Source organism: Furipterus horrens, unplaced genomic scaffold (genome assembly GCF_987537825.1).
Source record: "Furipterus horrens unplaced genomic scaffold, mFurHor1.1.pri manual_scaffold_5, whole genome shotgun sequence".
In the NCBI taxonomy this organism is placed as follows: domain Eukaryota; kingdom Metazoa; phylum Chordata; class Mammalia; order Chiroptera; family Furipteridae; genus Furipterus; species Furipterus horrens.
In genome coordinates this window covers 154,431,931-154,453,778 of record NW_028327175.1, presented here as the reverse complement: position 1 = coordinate 154,453,778, position 21,848 = coordinate 154,431,931, and the positions used below count along the sequence as shown (strand labels likewise).

At 36.6% G+C, this 21,848-nt stretch overlaps 1 protein-coding gene and 1 pseudogene across 1 annotated transcript in view; one reads left to right on the top strand and one right to left on the bottom strand.

Annotated features, from left to right (window-relative positions):
• JMJD1C (jumonji domain containing 1C) overlaps positions 1-21,848 on the top strand; it is a 249,856-nt gene that overhangs the window by 54,758 nt on the left and 173,250 nt on the right. The window contains exon 2 of the mRNA XM_090278088.1: positions 7,010-7,174. Coding sequence (XP_090134214.1) covers positions 7,010-7,174 — 165 coding nt within the window. The remainder of the gene's footprint in view (positions 1-7,009; positions 7,175-21,848) is intronic.
• LOC150010139 (eukaryotic translation initiation factor 4B-like) overlaps positions 7,268-21,848 on the bottom strand; it is a 44,637-nt pseudogene continuing 30,056 nt past the window's right edge.

Genomic DNA, 21,848 nt, shown 5'->3' with positions numbered 1-21,848 from the left:
CATCTATTTACCCACAACCTGAGACTATGTCAATTCTGTTCTTCATTTCTTATTTTTTTAAATTGAATCAGTGCCATTAACTGACATAATTTAGTTGAGGACACATAATTTCAACTACTAAGTGCATTTGATAGAGGATGAAACGATTGTAAGAGGACATAAAAGGAGAAACTTTTAACTCAGTGCCAAGCGATAGAATTTTCTTTTTTCTTTTCTTTTTCTCCTCCTCCCTCCTGCTCCCTCCCTCCCTGTTTTTTAGAAAACTTCTGAAATACCTCTTAAAGCCAGGAAGTTTAGAGACCTGATGGGAGACTATATAAGATTCAGAATGAGTTGTAAAAGAGGTATGACTGCAAAGTGGAATCCTTAATCAGTATTTGCTGAATGATGAGTGGTTAGTGGACATTGAATATGGAATGTTCAAGGTAAATAAGAAAGTAGGGACAGAATTAGAATAGATTGTTAAAGAATTATGATATGGAGCAGTTGTCGAAGATGATAAAGCCCAGGCAGACAGAAGTATAGAAGATGTGAAAAGTCACTGAGAAGTTTCGAAAACCCTCTCTCAGTTATTGTATTAAAACCATGAATAACTTAGTAAAGAGAAACAGTATTTCATTTTGTCTTTGCATTTCAAAATTACTTCAAGACAGTCAAATATTATAATTTCAGTGCACCAGAAATAGAGGTAGCTAATCCTTTTCTGTGGCTCTATTCTGTCAATTATAAAGCCTAGGTTATACCCATGGAGGGAGCATATGTATAATCTGTTCTCTTATTTTCCTATTTAAAAACAGTTTTTTCAATTACAGTTTATATTTAATATTATTTTGTAGTAGTTTCAAGTGTACAACATAGTTGTTAGATATTCATATACTTTACAACAGGGGTCACCAACCCTTTTGGCCACGGATCAGTACTGGTTTGTGTCCTGTTAGGAACTGGGCCACACATCAGGAGGCAAGTGGCTGGCGAGCAAGCAAACCAGTCCCTGGTGCAAAAAAGGTTGGGGACTGCTGCCTTACACAGTGTTCCCCCTGGTATTTTCAGTACCCAGCTGGCACCGTAAATAGTGATTATAGTATTACTGACTGTATTTCCTATGCTGTGCTTTAATCCCCATGACTATTCTGTAACTACCAATCGTGCTTCTTAGTCCCTTCACCTTTTTCACCCAGTACCTCAACTTCCCTCTCCTCTGGCAACCATCAGTCTGTTCTCTGTATCTATGAGTCTGCTTCTGTTTTGTTTGTTTATATTGTTCCTTAGAGTCTACATATACATGAAATCATACAGAATTTGTCTTTCTCTGACTGAATTATTTCATTTAGCATAATAGCTTCTAGGTCCATCTATCCTGTTGCAAATAGTAAGATTTGGTTTTTTTAAGGCTGAGTGATAATACTTCATTGTATATATGTACCATAATTAAAATATATATATATATATATATTGATTTTGGGGAGAGAGAAAACAAATAGATTTGTTGTTCCAGTTATTCATGCATTCATTGGTTGACTCTTGTATGTGCCCTGACTGGGGATTGAACATGGAGCCTTAGTATATCAGGACAGTGCTACAACCAATTGAGCTACCAGGCCAGGGCCTGTACCACAGCTTTTTTTATCCACTCATCTGTTGATGGATACTTGGATATCTTAAATAGTTTCTCTATTGTAAATAAGGCTTCAGTGAACATAAAGGTGCATACGAGGTCTGTCCAGAGGATATCGAGCCATATAATATGAAAAATAGAGACATTTATTAAAGAAGATACGAGAAACATTGTACATAGGACAATGAGCCCTCGGTCTCCTTCAAAGTAGGCACTTTGAGACCTCACACAGTTCTCCCAGTTGCCATCAGCTGCCCTGTCATATTTCCCTGAAACTCATTGATAATCTGAAATCTCTTCCCTTTCAAAGGTGATTTTAGTTTTGGGAAAAGCTGGAGGTTGCAAGGCACCAAATCTGGACTGTGGAGGGGCTGAAACACATGGGTGATGTGATGTTTCACAAAAAAACTCTTCATGAGACTGGATGCATGAGCAGGTCTCTTCTTGTGATGTAGCTGCCAATACCAGTTGCCCATAGCTTCAGACTTTTGAATCATCCGAATAGTTTCCATGGAGGAATGTTCAAGCTTAATGCAAAAGTTGATGCAGATTCATTGTTTTACTCAAGTTTTTTTGAATGCAATAGCCACACAGTACACATGCTCACTCAGTGGCAACTACTGCCCCCACTGACTGTTACAGTGAAGTTGTCATTGTTCACACATGCACATCACAGTCCACTGTCCTCGGCTGCCAGGTTACATCGATGGTGTGCAAACCATTCTCATTATATTAACAAAGGCTGGACTTTTTCCAGACAGACCTCGTATTTTAGTTGGTAAGACGGAAGTAAGCAGACAGAAGGACTTAACAGAGGGGTTTAATACAAAGTAATACATAATTAAACTAAAAAGTAAGTATATTAAGTATTTTATGTAGTTTGCAGATTTGTAGAAAGAAACTACAGTATACCTCCCTAAACTTTACACCACATAAATACCCATAAACTGTCGTCGGCAGCCGTCCGTCTCGAGAGACGATGGTGTAGCTTCTTAAGAGTCTATCTGCACCGCCGAGAATGGCTGTGCAGTCCAACTCTGGAGTGACACGGTATCTGTCTCCTCCCGTGTTGAATCGACATCTTGCGATGACGCTGGAGTGTCCTCTCCAGTGAAGCTGAAGCTACAGAGCCTGGGCAGGGTGATATGGAGGGTCTGCTGTTGCCCATGCAGCAGACCCCCCCTCTCTTCGCAGCTGAAGGATCCAAGGGAAAGACGGAGTCAATACAGCTTGGCTTCAGGTGCGCCGCAGGAGTTGCCGGTGTTGACTACAACGTCAAACCGCCTTAGGGACTCCGGCTCCGGATTTTCTGTCGGGGTTTACTCCCTTAGCCTTTCCCCTGAAGAGGTATGCCGCAAGGCAGCGGAGGTTTTTTGGAGTCAGAGTTTTCCTTCTCTGATGTGCCCTGACTGGAAGATCGAACCAGCGACACTTAGCTCGCAGGCCGACGCTCAATCCACTGAGCCAAACCAGCCAGGGTTACCATAAACTGTAAGCCTAGATTATTTACTGATTCAGTTACAAAATACAAAGATACAAAGTCTTATGTGTGTTGGTATAGGTAAACCAACACAAGACACCAAGTATTTCTGCATAGTCTTGTTTATTTTTTTAATTAATTAATTTTTTAAATGTTTCAAACTCTTTTTATCTGTTTGAATGTTTATCTTTTTGTTTTTTAAGTATATTTTATTGATTATATTGTTACAGTAGTTCAAATTTATTTTTCCCCTTTGCTCCCCCCTCTTCCCAGTACCCTTCTTTCCTCCAGCAATACCACCTGCCTTAGTTCATGTCCATGGGTCGTGCATATAAGTTCTTTGGCTTCACCCTCTCCTATATTATTCTTAACTTCCCTCTGTCTATTTTGTACCAACCAATTATGCTTCTTAATCCCTGCACCATTTCCCTGTTTCTTCCCCTTCCCCCTCCCAGCTGATAACCCTGCAAATGATCCCCATACCTATGATTCTGTTCCTATTCTGGTTTGCTTAGTTGGATTTTGTTTTTGTTTTTTAGAATCAGTTGTTGATAGTTGTGAGTTTGTTGTCATTTTAGTGTTCATAGTTTTGATCTTCTTTTTCTTAAATAAGTCCCTTTAACATTCATATAATACTGGCTTGGTTATGATGAACTCTTTTAGCTTTACCTTGTCTGGGAAGCACTTGATCTGCCCTTCGATTCTAAATGATAGCTTTGCTGGATAGAGTAATTTTGGTTGTAGGTCCTTCCTTTTCATCACATTGAATGCTTATTGCCAGTCCCTTCTTGCCTGCAAAGTTTCTTTTGAGAAGTTAGCTGAGAGTCTTATAGGCACCCCTTTGTAGGTAACTCTCTTCTTTTTTCTTGCTGCTTTTAAGACTTTCTCTCTTTATCTTGAACCTTTGGGATTTTAATTATGAAGTGTCTTGGTGTAGTCCTCTTTGGATCTAGCTTGTTTGGGTCTCTCTGTCCTGGACTTGTATGTCTATTTACTTTGACAAATTTGGGAAGTTTTCCACCATTATGTTTTCACATACGCTTTCAATTTCTTGCTCTTTTTCTTCTCCTTCTGGCACTTCTATGATTCAGATGTTGGCATGTTTAAAGTTGTCGCAGAGGTTCCAAGCCTCTCCTCATTTCTTTCAATTCTTGTTTCCTCATTCTGTACTGGTTGACTGCTTTTTTCTTCCGTATGTTCCAAATCACTTATTTGAACCCCAGTTTCCTTCCCTTCACCATTGGTTTTGTGTGGATTTTCCTTTGTTTCATTTAGCATAGCTTTCACTTCTGCCCTTATACATTTGCTGTGCTTAATTTAAGCATATCTGTTAAGCCTGTGAGCATCTTTATCACCAGTGTTTGGAACTCTGCATCTGTTAGGTTGGCTGTCTCCTCTTTGCTTAGTTCTCCCACTGGAACCTTGGTCTGTTCCCCATTTTGGGCCATACTTCTCTGTCTCCTCATTTTGACAGGCTCCTGTATTTGTTTGCCTCTGTGTATTAGGTAGAGCTGTTGCACCTGTTAGGTTGTAAGAGGTGAATCCTTAAGTATTCGTCAGTACAGGGTGACCTGTTTTATCACTTTGTGGTGCTGTTGTGGTAGAGGGGTCTGAGAGGGAACAATGCTGTTTTCTCAGAACTCGCCCTTTTTCCAGGCACTTCTCCCACTTCCATATGGAACTGGTGCCTCCTTAGCTATTGTTATGGCCTCGTTCCCAGAGTGGGTGGGTCTGCAGACATTCTAGGACCATGGGGGCCCTTTAAACAAGCAGGCTCTACTAATAGACCGGCAGTTTCTTCATCTACCCCACCCCCCACTTGTGTCACAGTCAGAAGCAATTAGGCTTTATTTTGCCTGGCACTGGAAACGTGAGCCGCGTGGTCTGGTCTGGTGCTGTGAACATTCCCCCCAGGTGTCTCTCCCTACTTTTTAAAATGTGTAACTGTGCTTTTTGCTGGCCTGTCGCTGCTGCCACTTCTGCTACTGCCACACCGCATCCTCCCTGCCCCAGCTCTGCCCCTCCTATTTATCTGAATGAGTATTTCTTCTTTATATCTTTGTTGGACTTCCATGCAGTTCGATTTACTGGAACTTTTGGTTGTCTCTAGTTTTAAGATCGTTGTATTTCTTCTTAGTTGTGGAGGGAGACACAGTGTGTCTGTCTAGGCCTCCATCTTGGCCAGAAGCCTCCCTGCAAACAACTTTTGACACCTTCGATCAGTCACAGCATCTTCCCCATACACTTCACAAATCTCTTTTTGCATTTCAGTTGTGATTTTACCTTTCTTAAAATAATAAATCAAAATATGCTGAAAGTGTTGCATATTTTCTTCCATGTTCAGTATCAAAATGGCTACACAAAAATTCACCAATTTTGATGTTGTTTTTTTTTTTTTTAATGCATGCTGATATGACAGCTGTCACAATATAATCTAATAGAATTATTTCCAGTGAAGTTAAAGACAACTAAACACTACTTCATTTTATGGAAAAAACCAAATGAACTTTTTGGCCAACCCAATAGTTTTGAAACCTTTGCATAACACCAGGGAGGCCTCCTCTCAAACAAACCCTAAGGATACGTTTTTATAAGAAGCCAACAATCTTGCTCCTTGACTTGGGCTCCTGCTCTGACTTTGTGTGGATAACTAGGAACAGATATTAACTTTTTGAACAGTGTATTTCTGTCGTTACCAGTTTTAGTACATCTAACTAGCTTCCTAAAGGGTTTGTCTTCCATGTTTAAAAGTCCACGATAGCAGGAATCAGAGGATTCTGAATATTTATTAAGCACTTTGTATGTATGCAGCACTGTTTTCAACACTATAACAGCTGAATTTGCACCCAGATTTAAAGATATTCTCATTATATTTGAAGAATATAGGGCTATATTTTATCATATAATAATATAAACTGTGTGAAAAGTAGCTGCTATAGGAGTTCAAAGCTAAGTTTGAGTGAAAGTGGAGTTATGTACATCCCGAAGAACTTGAGAGGCCAGAAGAACAAACAGGGTTTAAGTAAATGGAAATTGAAACACTTCAGGTATAAGGGAGCAAAAGGTGGGTGGAAGAAAAAGATAAGTAAGAACAATACTGTCTTCAGTGTAACTCATAAGCTAGTTGGGAAGACAGCTCTATGAAAAGATAATTTTAGAGGATGAATGACAAGGGATGAAAGTGGGGGGCAAGAAGCAGTAGAATGAATGAGTTGTAAAAGAATCACATTTGGCTTTTCAAATTAACATCCTTGTCTTGTTACTAGTGTAGAGGAAAAGCTTTCAGTCTTTCACTATTCAGTATGATGTTGGTTGTGGGTTTTTCAATATGATCTTTATTATGTTGAGGTAATTACCTTCTATTTCTAGTTTGAGGGTTTTTTAAAAAAATTATATAAGAGTGTTGTTTGTCAAATGTTTATGTTTTTTCTGTGTCAATTAAGAAGATCTTGTTTCTGTTTTTTCTATTAATGTAGTGTATAGCATTGATTGATTTTTCAAGATCATTTGTTTACACATTGTCTAAGATTCTTTTCATACTACAAAGTATTGTTTGCAAAGCATAAAATATTTACTGTTTGGTCTTTTATAGAAAGTGTTTTCTGGCCTGCTTCTGGAATCACTTCTATCTACATAGTTCTTTAGTATTTCTTTATATATTGGTCAATGTATGCTTACCAACACTGTGTACATTGCTTTTCTTAATAAACTTATGATTTATATTCTTATATAATAAATGGGAGTTATAATGTGGTTAGGGATAGGTTACTTAAATAATGATTTTAAGAAAAATGTTAATTTGAATGATGAATTTGTTAAAGTCTTTTCTAATTCAACTTCATGGCTTATATATATATATTTTAAAATACCATACGCTTTATTGCTTACAGAGTTTTATGTTTTCTTTTCCATAGGTGTATGTGGAATTTGATGATCTTGAATGGGAAAAACGAGAGTGGGTTAGAGTTTATGAAGACTTTTCAGCCTTCTTGGTGGAATACCACTTAATCTGGGCCAGAAGGAACGACCCTAGCCAGACTCAGGGATCAAAGAGCAAACAGATTTATTGGCCTGCATTGGTAAGATCTCTTTATGTTTTAGTAAGCATTTTCAGTTTGTTTTAAAAGAACAGACACTGAATATAAATTTAGATTTATCTTGCTGATTATGGACTAATATTCCTGAAGAGGGTCTGAAGTATCTGGCAGAAATTTCAAAATACCGCTTTCATTTTGTTAAACAACTTTATGTCTTATTTTAAAAAAACATTTCCAAGGATGGAGAATTCATTTAGATAATGTTTGAGAATTTACATATACCACATTAGAATAATAAGAATTAAAGGTAGACATTTCATATGCTTATTCATAGCTGCCCTACTGCCCAACCAGATTGCAAACATTGCATTACTGTCATAGCCATTTTGCTAAACGAAGGACCGTAGGCACTTAACACACTGGAAACTGCATATGTCACACCTTTTCTGTTAGAAGATGTTTCTTGCTGGCTATATTGGCTATTCTTCAGTTAATTCAGTGATTTAAAGGCTGCAGCAACATGCAAAAGGATGTCATTTTATTTTGTACTTTTTTTTTTTTTTTTTTAAGTTAAGAAAGGTCTCCAGGAGATGGTGAGTTTTATTTTGTCTTGTCTGGATAGAGGTTTCATTTGCTCTCAAATGATCCAGGATGGATATAGACTCAGAGAAAGCACAGGATGTAAAAGTCTGTTCTGTGTAATCTTCTCTGTCATGTTCATTTTCACCATCAATGGACAGAATAGCATACTTGCTTGCAGAACTGAAGAAGCTTGGATTTACTCCAGGTTTCTTTCACTCAGGTGCAGATTGGGAATCATGATCCTTTTTGCATCTTTCCTGACGTCTTTCAGTAGTCTTTGTTCCTGCCATCTACTGGGCCATGGCTGGAATTCCCACTTCAGCCTTTTAGGACACTTTACCCCATTCACTTTATTTTCATCTGCTTTCCTTGCTGATCTTCCCTCAGATGGTTGAGCTGGAACTGTTTCCTGCCTCTGCCACTTGCAAGGGATTGCGGCTCTGTGTCTGAGCTCTGAGATCAAGCAGGAGGGTTAGAACGTTGCTTTACCCAAGCATTCTCCTTTGGTGGAGGAGCTGGCATTACTTTTAAGAGCTGTTCATGTTTGGAAGGCGTAGAAGTTTGAAAGTCACAGTCTCCTTATTGGGTGTTTTCATTTTCTAAGGACTTCTCACACTCTCCTTTGCATGGTTCTGCCAGGTGTGGCTGACGTCCCAGTCTGTGATGACACACTTCCTGTCCTTAATTGTTCCCATTCCTGCTCCTGAGTTTATTTACTTCACCATCTTAGGTGTCTCTCTCGAGGCCACTGTTCCATTTGGGCTCATTCAGCAAACACTACAGTTTTTCCTGTTCCTTCTGGAGCCAGTTCTCTACTTTTTGTTCTCTAGCAGCTGTGTTTTGCCCCACCAAAGATAGAGGCTGGACTGGGAAGTGCTAGTAGAGGAATCATCTTCCTTAGGAGTGCTCTGAGGCTTTAGGTTCAGTGTGGGTCTTTGTGAGGGGACCTCCATCTTTATACATTTAATCTTCTCAAGAATAATCATCTCCATCATATCTGTCTTCATAGCAGTCCTTGCCTCCTCTGTAGGCATCATCTCTATGGTACTCACTACCAAATACTCTTCTGCCACTGCCTATTTTGGAATCATAGCCTCTGTCATCATAGTGCTGCTGGCTCCGGTATCAATCCATATTCCAGCTTGGGCCATAGTGATAACCATCCTGATACCCATCACAGTATTAGTCTGAATCTTGATCTTGATACTCATCCACAAAGCTGTCATCACCTCTTCTAGGTGGATACTCATCAAAGCTGTCTGTGGCAGGACAGGCCTTCCAGTCTGTATCTGTTTTGTCAGAATTTCGATTTGCATCTCCACCAAAAGAACCACCCACCATCCCTGTCTTTATCCTGTGCTTCATCAGCAGTGTCCACCCAGATTCCTGTTACTTAAGATACTCTTTATTAAGGCTTAGGTCATTGAACAAGTAATCCAGGTCCTTAAAATCAGTGTAACTGACTTTTCAACCTCTCTGGATTGCTGGATTCACTTGGTAAACAGACTACTCTGATATTTAATCCCCTAAAGAATTCCTTACTGGAGTTTTCTGTCACATCATAGGGCAGGTACCCTAGAAAAGCAGTATAGGGTGACAGTTTGGGAAGACGGCTCCTGTCAATATTTGGTTCCCGAGCAGCCTGTGGAGCAGTGGGCAGGATGGAACAGTCAATTGAAGGTCCTTTATACACATCATTATCATTACTGTGCCAAGTAGTTGAAACACCTTCCAGAGGTTGTCTCTTTCATGAGCCCAGCTGACTGGGCAACATAGGTGCTTCCTTGATCATTCCCTCCATCCACGGCCAGAAAGTCTGTTACGGACATAGTCTTCTTTTTATTCTTTTCTTGCTGAGGCTTCCATATTGAAAGAGGGAGAGAGAACGCAAAGGCTTTATATGTCTTTATGTTAGTACTCTTTTAGCATATTTAGTCCACTAATAGTTTATTCTGTTTGTTAGGGAAGACATAAATTAGATTAAGGGATACTGAAGATAGTGCAGTGGGAAACAACTTTGCTGAGTGAGACTTTGTAGGTGGATGATAAGAGGATACTTTTTATGTAGCATTCAATAGCATATAATTTTCCTTGGATTGTGGATAATAGCAGATATTTAATGTGAAATTATATGTTTAAATAATAGGTAAATTACTTCATATCAGGAAATGTTTCATTTAAGAAAACATTGTAGATTACAATAAATTCTCAGTTCGTTTTAAGAGTTTTATAAAAAGAAACAAGCTAGCTAAATAAGATCATTAATTGTTTTAGGAAAAAAGCCACATTTGTTTAACCATTGTTATTTCTGTTTTCTGGCTGTGTTTAGCATGTAGTTAGTATGTGAGATATGTTTGAATAAAATAATTTTCTTACATTAATAATAAAAATATTTTGAAAGCCATTGAAGCATTATTTCAGGTAGTTGCTATAAATATTGTCAAGGCTGTTACTTTCATATTTTTTAACATAAACTAATTATTTACAAGGATAGTTTTACTTGCTAATTATTATAGTAACTATAAATCTCCTTTTTTAGTTAATGATTTAAAAGTATGAGGAGATAAGTGTTTAAAAGGAAAGACAGGGAAGGAGAGAAGGGATAAGTGAATTGAATTAATGCATTTTTAAAAGAAAAATATAATATGGAAGGATGAAAGATGGTATCGTAAACTATGGTTTTGGTAGGATACTTTGAATACTTTAGCAAAATAAAGAAGATGATTTTATCTATGATAGGTTTTAAAAATTATTTGTTTAATGGGTATGTTGAATTGTCAATATGTAGTTTTTAAAACCATGACAAACATGCTTTTTGATTTTATAAACCTGAAGTCAAAAACTGGTTAAAATCTGTAATTATGACATTTATGTAACTTTTGCATGAAAAGTCTCAAAAGCAGAAAGCAGTAGCATCAGTAATACCAAAATGTATGCCTCAGTATCATAGTTAATGATAAAACATAACTTTAAAAAACCTTTGCCTTTTCTTAGAGACAGTTAAAATAAAGATGAATCCTAATGTATATTCATAAATTACTTATTTTGGAGAAAACTTCTGAAAGAAATTCTGTTTAATAATTTTGTTCATAGTTTTAGAAATTTGCTTCTGTTGAAAACCTTTTAACCTCACAGAACTAAACCTCTTCTAAAATTTCAACTAAATTTTTTAATGCACACAAAGTACACATTGTAAAAAATTTGGAAAATGGTATAAGGTAGAATTTATAATCATTCTACTTTCACTGCTAAATAGCCAACTTACTTCTTTGACATGTTTTCTTATAAAATAAATTTTTCTGCTCTTTTTTTAACCACAGAATTTAAAAATTTTTAATTGTGCTAAAATATGCTTATCATAAAAATTTCCATTTTAATCATTTTTGTGTATAAAGTCCAGTGGCATTAAGTACATTCACATTGTTGTACAGCCATCTACCTATAGAACGTATTCCATCTTGCAAAACTGAAACTACGTACTCATTTCTCCCTCTTCTCAGACCCTAGCAACCACCATTTTACTTTCTGTCTCTATGATTTTGACTATTTTAAGTACCTCATGTAAATGAAGTCATTCAGTATGTATATGTCTTTTTGTGACAGGCTTATTTCACTTAGCAGAATGTTTGCAAGATTCATCCATTTTGTAGCCTGTCAGAATATTCTTCCTTTATAAGGCTGAGTAATATTCCATTGTAGGTATATGCCACATTGTATTTATTCATTTGTCTGTTGATGGACACTTGTGTTGCTTACGCCTCTTGAATAGTCTGCTGTGCACATGAGTGTACATATATCTCTTTTAGATCAGGCTTTGAATTCTTCTGGGCATAAACCCACAAAGGATTGCTGTATCATATGGTAATTCTATTTTTAAATTTTTGGAGGAATTTTCGTACTGTTTTTCACAGCAATTCTCTTTTACATTTTCAGCAGCCCTTGTTATTTTTAGTTTTGATAATAGCCATCCTAATAGTAGGAGTGAGATGGTATGTCTTTGTGGTTTTGTTTTGCATTTCCCTAATGATTGGTGATGTTGAGCATCCTTTCATGTGCTTATTGGCCATTTGTGTATCTTCTTCAGAGAAATGTCTATTTAAGTCCTTTGCTTATTTTTGAATTGGATTGTTTGATATCGTCGGCAGCCGTCCGTCTCGAGAGACGATGGTGTAGCTTCTTAAGAGTCTATCTGCACCGCCGAGAATGGCTGTGCAGTCCGACTCGGGACTGACACGGTATCTGTCTCCTCCCGTGTTGAATCGACATCTTGCGATGACGCTGGAGTGTCCTCTCCAGTGAAACTGAAGCTACAGAGCCTGGGCAGGGTGATATGGAGGGTCTGCTGTTGCCCATGCAGCAGACCCCCCCTCTCTTCGCAGCTGAAGGATCCAAGGGAAAGACGGAGTCGATACAGCTTGGCTTCAGGTGCACCGCCGGAGTTGCCGGTGTTGACTACAACGTCAAACCGCCTTAGGGACTCCGGCTCCGGATTTTCTGTCGGGGTTTACTCCCTTAGCCTTTCCCCTGAAGAGGTATGCCGCAAGGCAGTGGAGGTTTTTTGGAGTCCATTGTTTGATATATTAATCCCTTATCAGGTGTAATCTGCAAGCATTTTCTTTCATCCTGTGGGTTACCTTTTTACTCCTTTGACAGTGCCTTTTGATTATAAATACTTAAAATTTTCATCAAGTTTTTTTCTCTTATTACTTGTTCCTTTTGTCTTATTCAATAAATCGTTGCCAAATTGAGTGTCACGAAGCTTTTGTTGTATGTTTTCTTCTAAGAGTCTTATTGTTTTAGGTCTTACGTGTAGGCCTTTGATCCATTTTGAGTTAATTTTTGTTTATGGTTTTAGGTAAGAGTCCAACTTCTTTTGTTCACTTGCAGATATTCAGTTTTCTCATCACCATTTGTTGAAGAAAATACTGTTCGTTCTTCATTGAATGGCTTCACACTCTTGGCAAAAATTATTTGAACATATATACAGGAATTTTTTTCTGGGCTCTTTGTGCTATTTCATTAGTTTATATAGCTGTCTCTATGTCAGTACCACACTGTTTTGATTACTGTAGCTTTATAGTAGTTTGAAATCAGGAAGTGTGAGTCATCCAACCTTGTTCTTTTTCAAGATTGTTTTGGGTATTTAGTCCCCTTTGAAATTCCATAGGAGTTTCAGGATGTTTCTGTTTCTTCAAGAAATGTAGATTGCTTTGGGTAGTATTCAAATATTAACCATATTAAACTTTCTAATCCATAAACACAGGATGTCTTTTCATTTATTTATTTCTTTAAATTCTTCTAGCAGTGTTTTGTAGTTTTCAGTATACAAGTCTTTCAGCTCCTTAATTAATTCCTAAGTAATTTATTCCTTTTGACGCTGTTGTAAAGGAATTATTTTATTAGATTGTTCATTATTTGAGTATAAAATACATCTGGCGTATGTGTTGATTTTTATATCCTGCTTAATTAACATCATACTTGATTGTGAAAGGCTGGAAGCTTTTCCACTAAGATTGGGAACATGGCAAGGATGATATTCTATTTAAGATAGTACTGAAATTTCTAGCCAGAAAAGTTAGACAAGAAAAAGAAAAATGTGGCATTTAAGTTGGAAAGGAGAAGTAAGTTATGTATTTTCAGATGATATGGTCTTTCTTATAAATAGAAAACACTGAAGATCATAGACACACAAATAAGTGTGAAAACTAATAAACAAAGCATTAAAAATGTAGATCCTAATTCTTTGACTTAATATTTTATCCTATGGATGTCTCTTCACAGGTATTAACTAACAGTTTTGTTTTGTTTTTTTTAGAGAATATGACTTCATTTATTATTATTGTTTTTTAATGTGTTTTATTGTTTATATTACATTTGTCCCAATTTCCCTTCCCTCTGCTCCCCTTCACCTTGTGGTCCCCCTCCCTCCAGTTGTCCCCCCCTTTTAGACCATGTCCATTAGTTGTGCATATAGTTCTTCTCAACCTCTCTCTGTCTATTCCATTCCCTCCTACCATGATCCTTAATTCCTATATCATCTCCCTCCCTCTCCCCTCCCTGTTGACCTCCCCCCAATATGTTCCCCGTATCTATAGTTCTTTTTCCACTCTCGTTGCCTGTTTAGTTCGCCTTTGTTTCAATTCCCTAGCTTCTGTTGTTTCTTGTGATGCAGTTTTCATTTTAGATTTCATTGTTTTGATCCTCCTTTTTCTAAACCAGTCCCTTTAACATCTCATATAACAGTGGTTTGGATCTAATGAACTCTTTCAGTTTTATTTTGTCCTGGAAACACTTTCTCTGCCCTTCTATTCTGAATGACAATTTCGCTGGATAGAGTATTCGTGGTTGTAGGTTTTGGATTTTCATTACTTTGAATATTTCTTGCCAGTCCCTTCTTGCCTGCAGGGTCTCCCTTGAGAAGTCAGCTGATAGTCTAATTGGGACCCCTTTGTACATGATTCTTTTCTTCTCTCTTGCTGCTTTTAAGATTCTCTCTTTATCTTTAATTTTTGACATTTTGATTATAATGTGTCTTGGAGTGTTTCTCCCTGGGTCCAGTTTTTTTGGAATTCTCTGTGCTTCCTGGACCTGTAAGTCTATTTCCTTCCCCAAGTTTGGGAAGTTCTCCTTTATTATATTTTCACTCAATTTTTCAAGTTCTAGTTCGTCTTCTTCGTTCTCTGGCAAACCAATGATTCTTATGTTGGGCCTTTTATAGCTGTCCCAGAGGTTTCTGATCCTCTCATCGTTGCTTCCCGTTCCTTCTCTATATTCTGGTTTGTTGAGATGAACTCTGGATTTTTTTTCCTCACAATTTGTCTCGTATGTGGTTTTGTTCCTTTCGTTATGAAAGTTTTTCGCTTCTTTCTCATCTTTTTCCAGATCTTTTGTTAATTCTGTAAGCCACCTGATAACAATGGCCCTGAACTGAGCCTCTGACAGGTTTCTTATTTGTTCATCTGTCAGATTCCTCATCTGTTGCCTAGTGAGCTGCACCACCGGGATTTCTATAGTTGTCTGCCTCATTTTGACAGATGCGTTTTGTTTTCGTGGGCCGGCTATAGGGGGCGGTGCCTGTGTACTCGTCACGACCCAGTGACCGGCGGCAATCCGCAACCTTTCTCGCTGCGCCGTGGTGCTTTGTCGTCACAACCCAGCGACAGGCGCCTGTCCGCAACCTATTTCGCAGCGCTGTGGCGGCTTGTGTGGGGGCGGGGGTCCAAGATGGATTCACATAGTTATTCCGCTAGGAGACCGGGATCCGTCCTCCCGCCCCCCTGGGCCTCACTGTTCAAGGCGATGTGGTGGCTGCTTTCCCCAGCGTTGGGGTCGCAAGCTGCCGGGGTTTGACTGCAGCCGGGATTGTCCTCCCTGCCGCTGGGATTGTTCTCCCTGCCACTGTCCCAGGTGCGACCGCAAACAGCATCGCCCTCTTTCGCTCTTCCTACTTGCCCAAAGGGCGCCGCTGGTTTATAACTTCATACGTTGGCTTCCGTGTAGCTTTATTTTCTGGAATTTCTAGTTATCTTTTGTTTTGAAGTAGTTGTATTCCTCTCTAGTTGTAGAGGGAGGCCGAGCGTGTCCCTCTAAGCCTCCATCTTGGCCGGAAGTCTGGTATTAACTAACAGTTTTTAATGACTGTATAATATTTGATCATGTCATGTTTCATTTCCTTAATATTTGGTATTGTAGTTGTTTCTAATATTTTTGTGATTATAAATAATTGATAAATCTTTGCATCTGATTATTTTTAAAATTTAGAATCACATGAACTTGAAGACAACAAAAATCTTAAAAACTTCTGATACTTCACAGATTATTTAAACATTGTACTTATTGTCATTATCCCCCTTCAGTCTGTGAGTGTTGCCATCTCACCCCGAACCTCACAGCCCAGCTCTCCTTCCCTGCCGTGACCCCCTTACCTGTAAGCATTGATTAGTTATTTTCATACCATCTTGTTTTAAAACCCAAACAAACATGTAAAAGGAGAATTTTTACAACTTAAGGAATGCAGAATTCAATTGAGTATTACACCATTTTTATATCTGCTGATATATTTAACATGCTATTTCATTGTTTTAATTTGCATTTCTTTAATGTGATGAATATTTGTTCATAGTTACTAGCAACTTATAATTTTTGTGAATTGTCTTTTTTAATTACTAGGGTTTTGTGTTTTTCTAATATTTGTTATGAGCTTTCTTTATATTGTTCCAACTACTAGAAATAACCTTACGTCATTCTGTTCCATGATTTGCTTAGCTGATTTTATGATGCCAAGTCTTTTTGAATTGTATGTTTATATTTAAAGAAAATCTATATAATGGGATATATTTCTTTTATAAAAAAATTCTTAATTTAGACAATCAGGTTGTGTTTCCCTCCCTTTCTTCCTGTTGTCTTTCATTGTTTCAAATGGTGGTAAAAATAGGATCAATAAGTGAAATAAGAACTCCAGGTGATCTTTTAAAAACGATCATATTAAGTTTTATAAGACTTTGCAAACATTTATTTATGTACAGTACATGACTGAGGTTCTATTATTTCTCTGTTCATTAAAATGAGGCTTATTTAGGATATGTATACAAGCAGCAGTTATGAAATTCAGAATTTTTATATTCATACATAGCAAAACAAAATGTCTACAAATTTGAGAAATTTTAGGGATCTCTATTAGGTAGCAGTAGAATGAAATACAGTAGACACTAATACTGCTCACTTCTCTACAAATTTAATGTTTTTAATTCTGTGCATGATACTTTCATGTTCTTTTGTACTTAAGCATATGTTTTTATTTATTATCCTCTTTCTAGTTGTTTTACCCCTCTGTGGTACCTGTTAAAATATTACATATTGGTTCTGTTATATTATCTTGTCTACTTTTTGTAAGAAATCAGTAGAAACTTACAGTATACCTGCTGGTTTTTCAGAAGACCAAAAAATTCTGTTACCTCATTAACCTATTCTTCAGTTTATTTTTTTAATTTAAAAATAAATAAAACTTTAATAAAATATGGGATAGTATAATATACAGGTTACTTCTCTGGCATTGTCTCTTCCATTTTTCTTCCCAGGATATCAATAGCAAAACGTTTACTGGAGCACCACAAATGCAGCATGCTGAAGTGGTGTCTGTATTTTGTTTGGTCGTATATGATCATGGTGCCACCTGAGGCCATTCTGATTATGGGGGCCTAAGTAACTTACATTTTTATGAAATTTACTTAATATATTGTTAAATTTTATTTATTTTTGAAATAAAGTAAAATATTCATGAAATCACATTTATTTGCACCAGGGAAAGAAAGTGTTGGCACTCATAATTGAAATCAACGAATCACCTACCTAACTGGGTTAGGGCCCTGGCTCCATCTCCTTTAGGAAAACCTTCTGTGGGGAGTGGGGCTTCAACCCTAACCCAGCTGGGCTGTAACACTGCTGCATTTTCTAAGGGGCAAAGTTTGCTACTACTTTTCTGCTGGCCCATCTTCCAGATCACCCCATCCAGAATTAATCTCACCATCCTGTGCTCCTGTAGAACTATATACCTCTGTTTTTAACATCTAGCACATTCTGCTTTGTATTAGTCCTATTCGTTTGTATGTCTTGTCTTTCCCTACTAGATTGTAAGTTCTCTGAGGACAGGAATCATATCTTAGTCTTTTTTGTATCATTCCTAGGAGTCTAGTGCAGTGCCTTACCCATCTTAGATAGTGATTAATTGCTTATTTTAAAGGGATGAATTTACTCTACACCAGATAGTGAAAATGAACCCTACTGGGAATTATTTCAAATTTCATGGCTATTACTTTATACTAAGATCGAAAGGCAGGAAAACAAACAGCCAATTGTGGTTAAAAGTGTGTAAATTACCAATTTTAAACATGGCAAGTAGTCAAAACAAATAATAAAAATGCTTATAATATTATATGCTCTCAATTCTAATCAGATACAAACGTGTTTCTTTAAATTGTCACAGGGTAAAATATAAAATTACCCAAATGGGTTATTTTAAAGATGTAGGAGGAGAGAACTTACAGCTTCATTGTCAACTAAATATGCTAATCTGCAATAATTTATCTGAATTTCTATAGTAAGTTTTAGGAATCTCAGATTTTTCCTTCCTGTTAGTGCAACTTTTTCTCCCTGTAGGTAGGTTATACTGGTTTGGCCAGGAATTGTGATCAAAAACCTTTATCAAAAATGTTTCTTTCAAATTTTTTTTTGTCTAATGAAAGTAGTTTTAGTTGCTCTCTGTTCTGAAAGAAACTCTCTCAAAGTAGAATGGAATTCACTACTCTTTGGGACAAAATTGCCTTTATGTCTGGCAATATAGCCATACTTGGTTTACATTATGACCTCAACCAAATTTTACTAAAATGTGAAGACATGCCACATTCAAAACTCTTTGCAATAAAGAGTTTTTTTATATTTATAATTATTTACAGAATTAGAATTATTAGTTTTTATACGTTGGTAGTTAATGAAATGATAGTAAAGACAATATACTGTCAGCATTATTACTTCTTTGCAACATAAAGCACTTCATGAGGTCAAATTATATATAGAAGTATTAAAATTTTCAAATGATAAAATCTAATACTGAGAAAGACAAATGAATGAATATGCACTTATTTCTTTATCTTTTCTTTTACAATTTACAATTTATTTATTTGTTTGTTTGTTTATTCATTTATTTATTTTTAGAGAGAGGGGAACGAAGAGAGAAACATCAATCTGTTGTGTTTATGCATTCATTGGTTGATTCCTGTAAGTGCCCAACCAGGAATTGACCCGACAACCTTGGCATATCAGATGACACTCTCACCAACTGAGCTACTCAGCCAGGGCCTTGCATTTATTTTTTATGGACCATAAAAATGACATGATTGTTTGGGAAAGTATTATGTTGTGACAATCATAAAGAATTTCATATACTTTGATTCATTAATTCTGCTTTTAGGAAATTATCCTTACAAAACAATTCTTGAAAAGTAGAAGTTATATTCAGTTCAGTTGATATTTATTAGACACCTTATATGAGCCAGACAGTATGGTAGGACTGCAGATACAAAAATGAAAAACATAATGTTACATACAGAAAGGTGTTCATTATAATCCTACTAAAGAAGAAAAAAGTAAAACAACTCTGATGTTCAACAGTTTATGAATGTTATTAAATTAATATTCTGAAATATGTGGCTTTAAAGTGATCATTATTAATACTATAGAGAAATATGGACAAATAAACTTCAGGTAAAAACCATAAATCTTGTTTATAGCAGGCAGTATCAAAATTATATAACTAGAAAATATTATAAAGTAATTGAAATCATTCTTTTAGAATGCTGGGATTATGCCCTGACCATAATTTGTCTTTAATCAAAACTATTATTTTCCAAGAATTTGGAAATTTTAATATAATAACTATATTATTTTTTATTTTGGAAATCATTTTTTCAAATGAAGTAGATTAGCAGATTATTTTAGGATATTTTGACAGCTACATTTTATGTTTGTTAATACAGCATTTTAATATCTGTCCTTAATAATAATACAAAGAATTAAAAACCTAATGCAAATGAGAAAGTAAAATATAATGAAGATTATTTAAAGTATGTTTTTAATTCTGTATGAATTACTTCTTTGCTCCTGGATTTATATGGCTTGATGTAAATTTAGAGGTACAGAGAATGTAATTTCTAGGGGGCAGTGTCATATATTAAGGAAATTAGCCTCAATGTTGGATTTCTTGGTTTGAATACCCACCCACTCTGCCCTTTACGGTTAATATCTGGATGAACTTAAGTTATTTATTCTCTTTATGTCTCACTGTCTTCATAATAGTAGTACTTACCATATAGAGTTGTGAAATTTAAGCAACAAAGGATATAGATGAAAATCTTAGTGTAGCACTGCAGTGAGTTTATTCAACTGTACAGTTATATGAGAATCCGTGTAAGACTGCCCCCTCTCTGACACCAATTGCAAGTTTGATGGTTTCTCAAACCCACTCTCAGGTTAGATGATTTTCCAGAAGGACTCATAAAACTCATTGAAAACTGATAATACAGAGTACCCTATGCATAGGAGGAGTCCACACATGGACAGTGAAGTCATGGGCATCAATATGTCCTTCTGGACACAATGTGTGACATGCAGAATTTTGCCAACCAGAGAAGTTTACTCTAGCCTTTGCTGTGCATAGTTTTTATTGGAGCACAATCATATACACCATCTTCACGCCTCAGCTTTAGTCTTTATTTCCTCCCATAAATCTGACTAATATCTTTAGTTTATCACTTCCTCTGGGGGTTGGAACTGATACTGAAATGCCTGAAGTACTTACCATAAATCACATTGTTAGACTTGCAAGTAGCCTACCCCAGGCAAAGACAAGACACTTTCAGGAAGCAGGATGTTCCAGAGGCCTAGAGATCACTTCCCGGTAGCTCAAGTCTGGGCCCTTGGGTCTCATTCAGTAGGGTTGCTTCTTTACTATACAGACCACCTAGTCTTTGACTTATCCTCTCTCATAGCAAAATGATAATATTTGTCTGAACATTCACATTTTTTATTAAATTAATTTGTATTGTTATTCTGTTATAGTTGTACCACTTTTTCCCCTTTTGCCCTCCTCTGCCCATCCCACCCCCTGCTCCCTACATTTTTTATAGCATTTATATGACAGTCATAGCAATAACAACAATATGAATATGCCCAACATTTGGAGGAGCCAGTGTGGAATAGGCATAGCTTTAAATAAACAGCTAATCTGATTTATAAAGCATTACATACATTTTCATATTCTAGTTATTAACTTAATTATTTGTTTTCACTATGACTTACTGCTATTTTTACCTTTTGATAAACTTATGCAGAAATATTTAGCATAGAAATTGGCTGATGATTAGCTAAATCTAGTTCTTCCTCAGTTTTTCTATCAGTATTACATACCAAGAGGGCTTTAACTTACTCTCCTGATACCTGTGATTATCAGTGTCAGTATTTTTTAATAATTTATTGCCATAAGGTAAATGGATTATACCAGCAATGCCAGTGTTATGCCATATGGTAGTATGGTCGTAATACAATTCAGTTTCATAAAAGAACCAATCAGTTAGAAATGCAGGGGAATTTGCTATGCCTTCTCAACAGAATTAATTCTTACCCATATACCAGATATTATTATGGACAGGCTTAGTCACAATTGGTCTTTATTTCATTATTTTCAGGTTGCAAGTCAGTTTGGAACCTGAGTTCATACACTTGTTAGAAGACTGGTTTCCATTGTTTGCTATTATACAAGTATATTAGGGGCTACTTCTCTCCTACAAGGAGTATTCAGAATAGTTCTTCTTCTTGCTAAGTACACTATAGAGTATGTCTCATTTTGACCAAATGAAAGCAAGGTCTGTCACAGGGCATCAATGTAAATTATAAGTGCCCTATACAAACTTTATAGGTTTGGATGTCCGTAGGAATTTCATAGGTGTGCCCCTTGAGCCTCATTGTCCCATGGCTACTTTGGCCTCTGTATGTATTAAAATAGTCAAGAGTCCCTTTTGGGTCAGAGTACAAGTCATTTTCCAATACTAGTTGCTAGCATTATTTAGCATTATTTGTTGAATCTGAGCCATATCTCTAAAACTTCATTATCTTCGTAGGCTAATTCTTATCCCTTGCTGTTCTGAAAGAGAGCTCCTTCTGATATGGTCATTCTAGTTAATCAAGTCTTTTTCTTCTGAACAATACTCCCCATTAAAAGTGTATTTAGTTTGTCCCATAGTGTCTAGATCAGCACCAAGCTCCCCTAAACTCCTTTTCTGTTCTGTCTGCCAATGTTGTTTAATCCATTATGCATGTTATTACCGTTGTATACCAAAGGCCTCCATTGTGTCCTAATGACGTACAGTTAGGATATGTCTTTTGTACTCCGAATTTATGACTAATTCTAGATGAGTCATAGTCATATCTAGATCCAATTTAGAATGTGACATAAAGCCTTCCCTAGCCTTCCTTATCTCAGGATGAAGGATTTTTTAAAGGGAGTTTTGGGCCCACCATGTGATACCTACTGCTTTAATCCCATGAGAAACCTATTGTTTTTTATTCTTCTGTTTAATAGCTT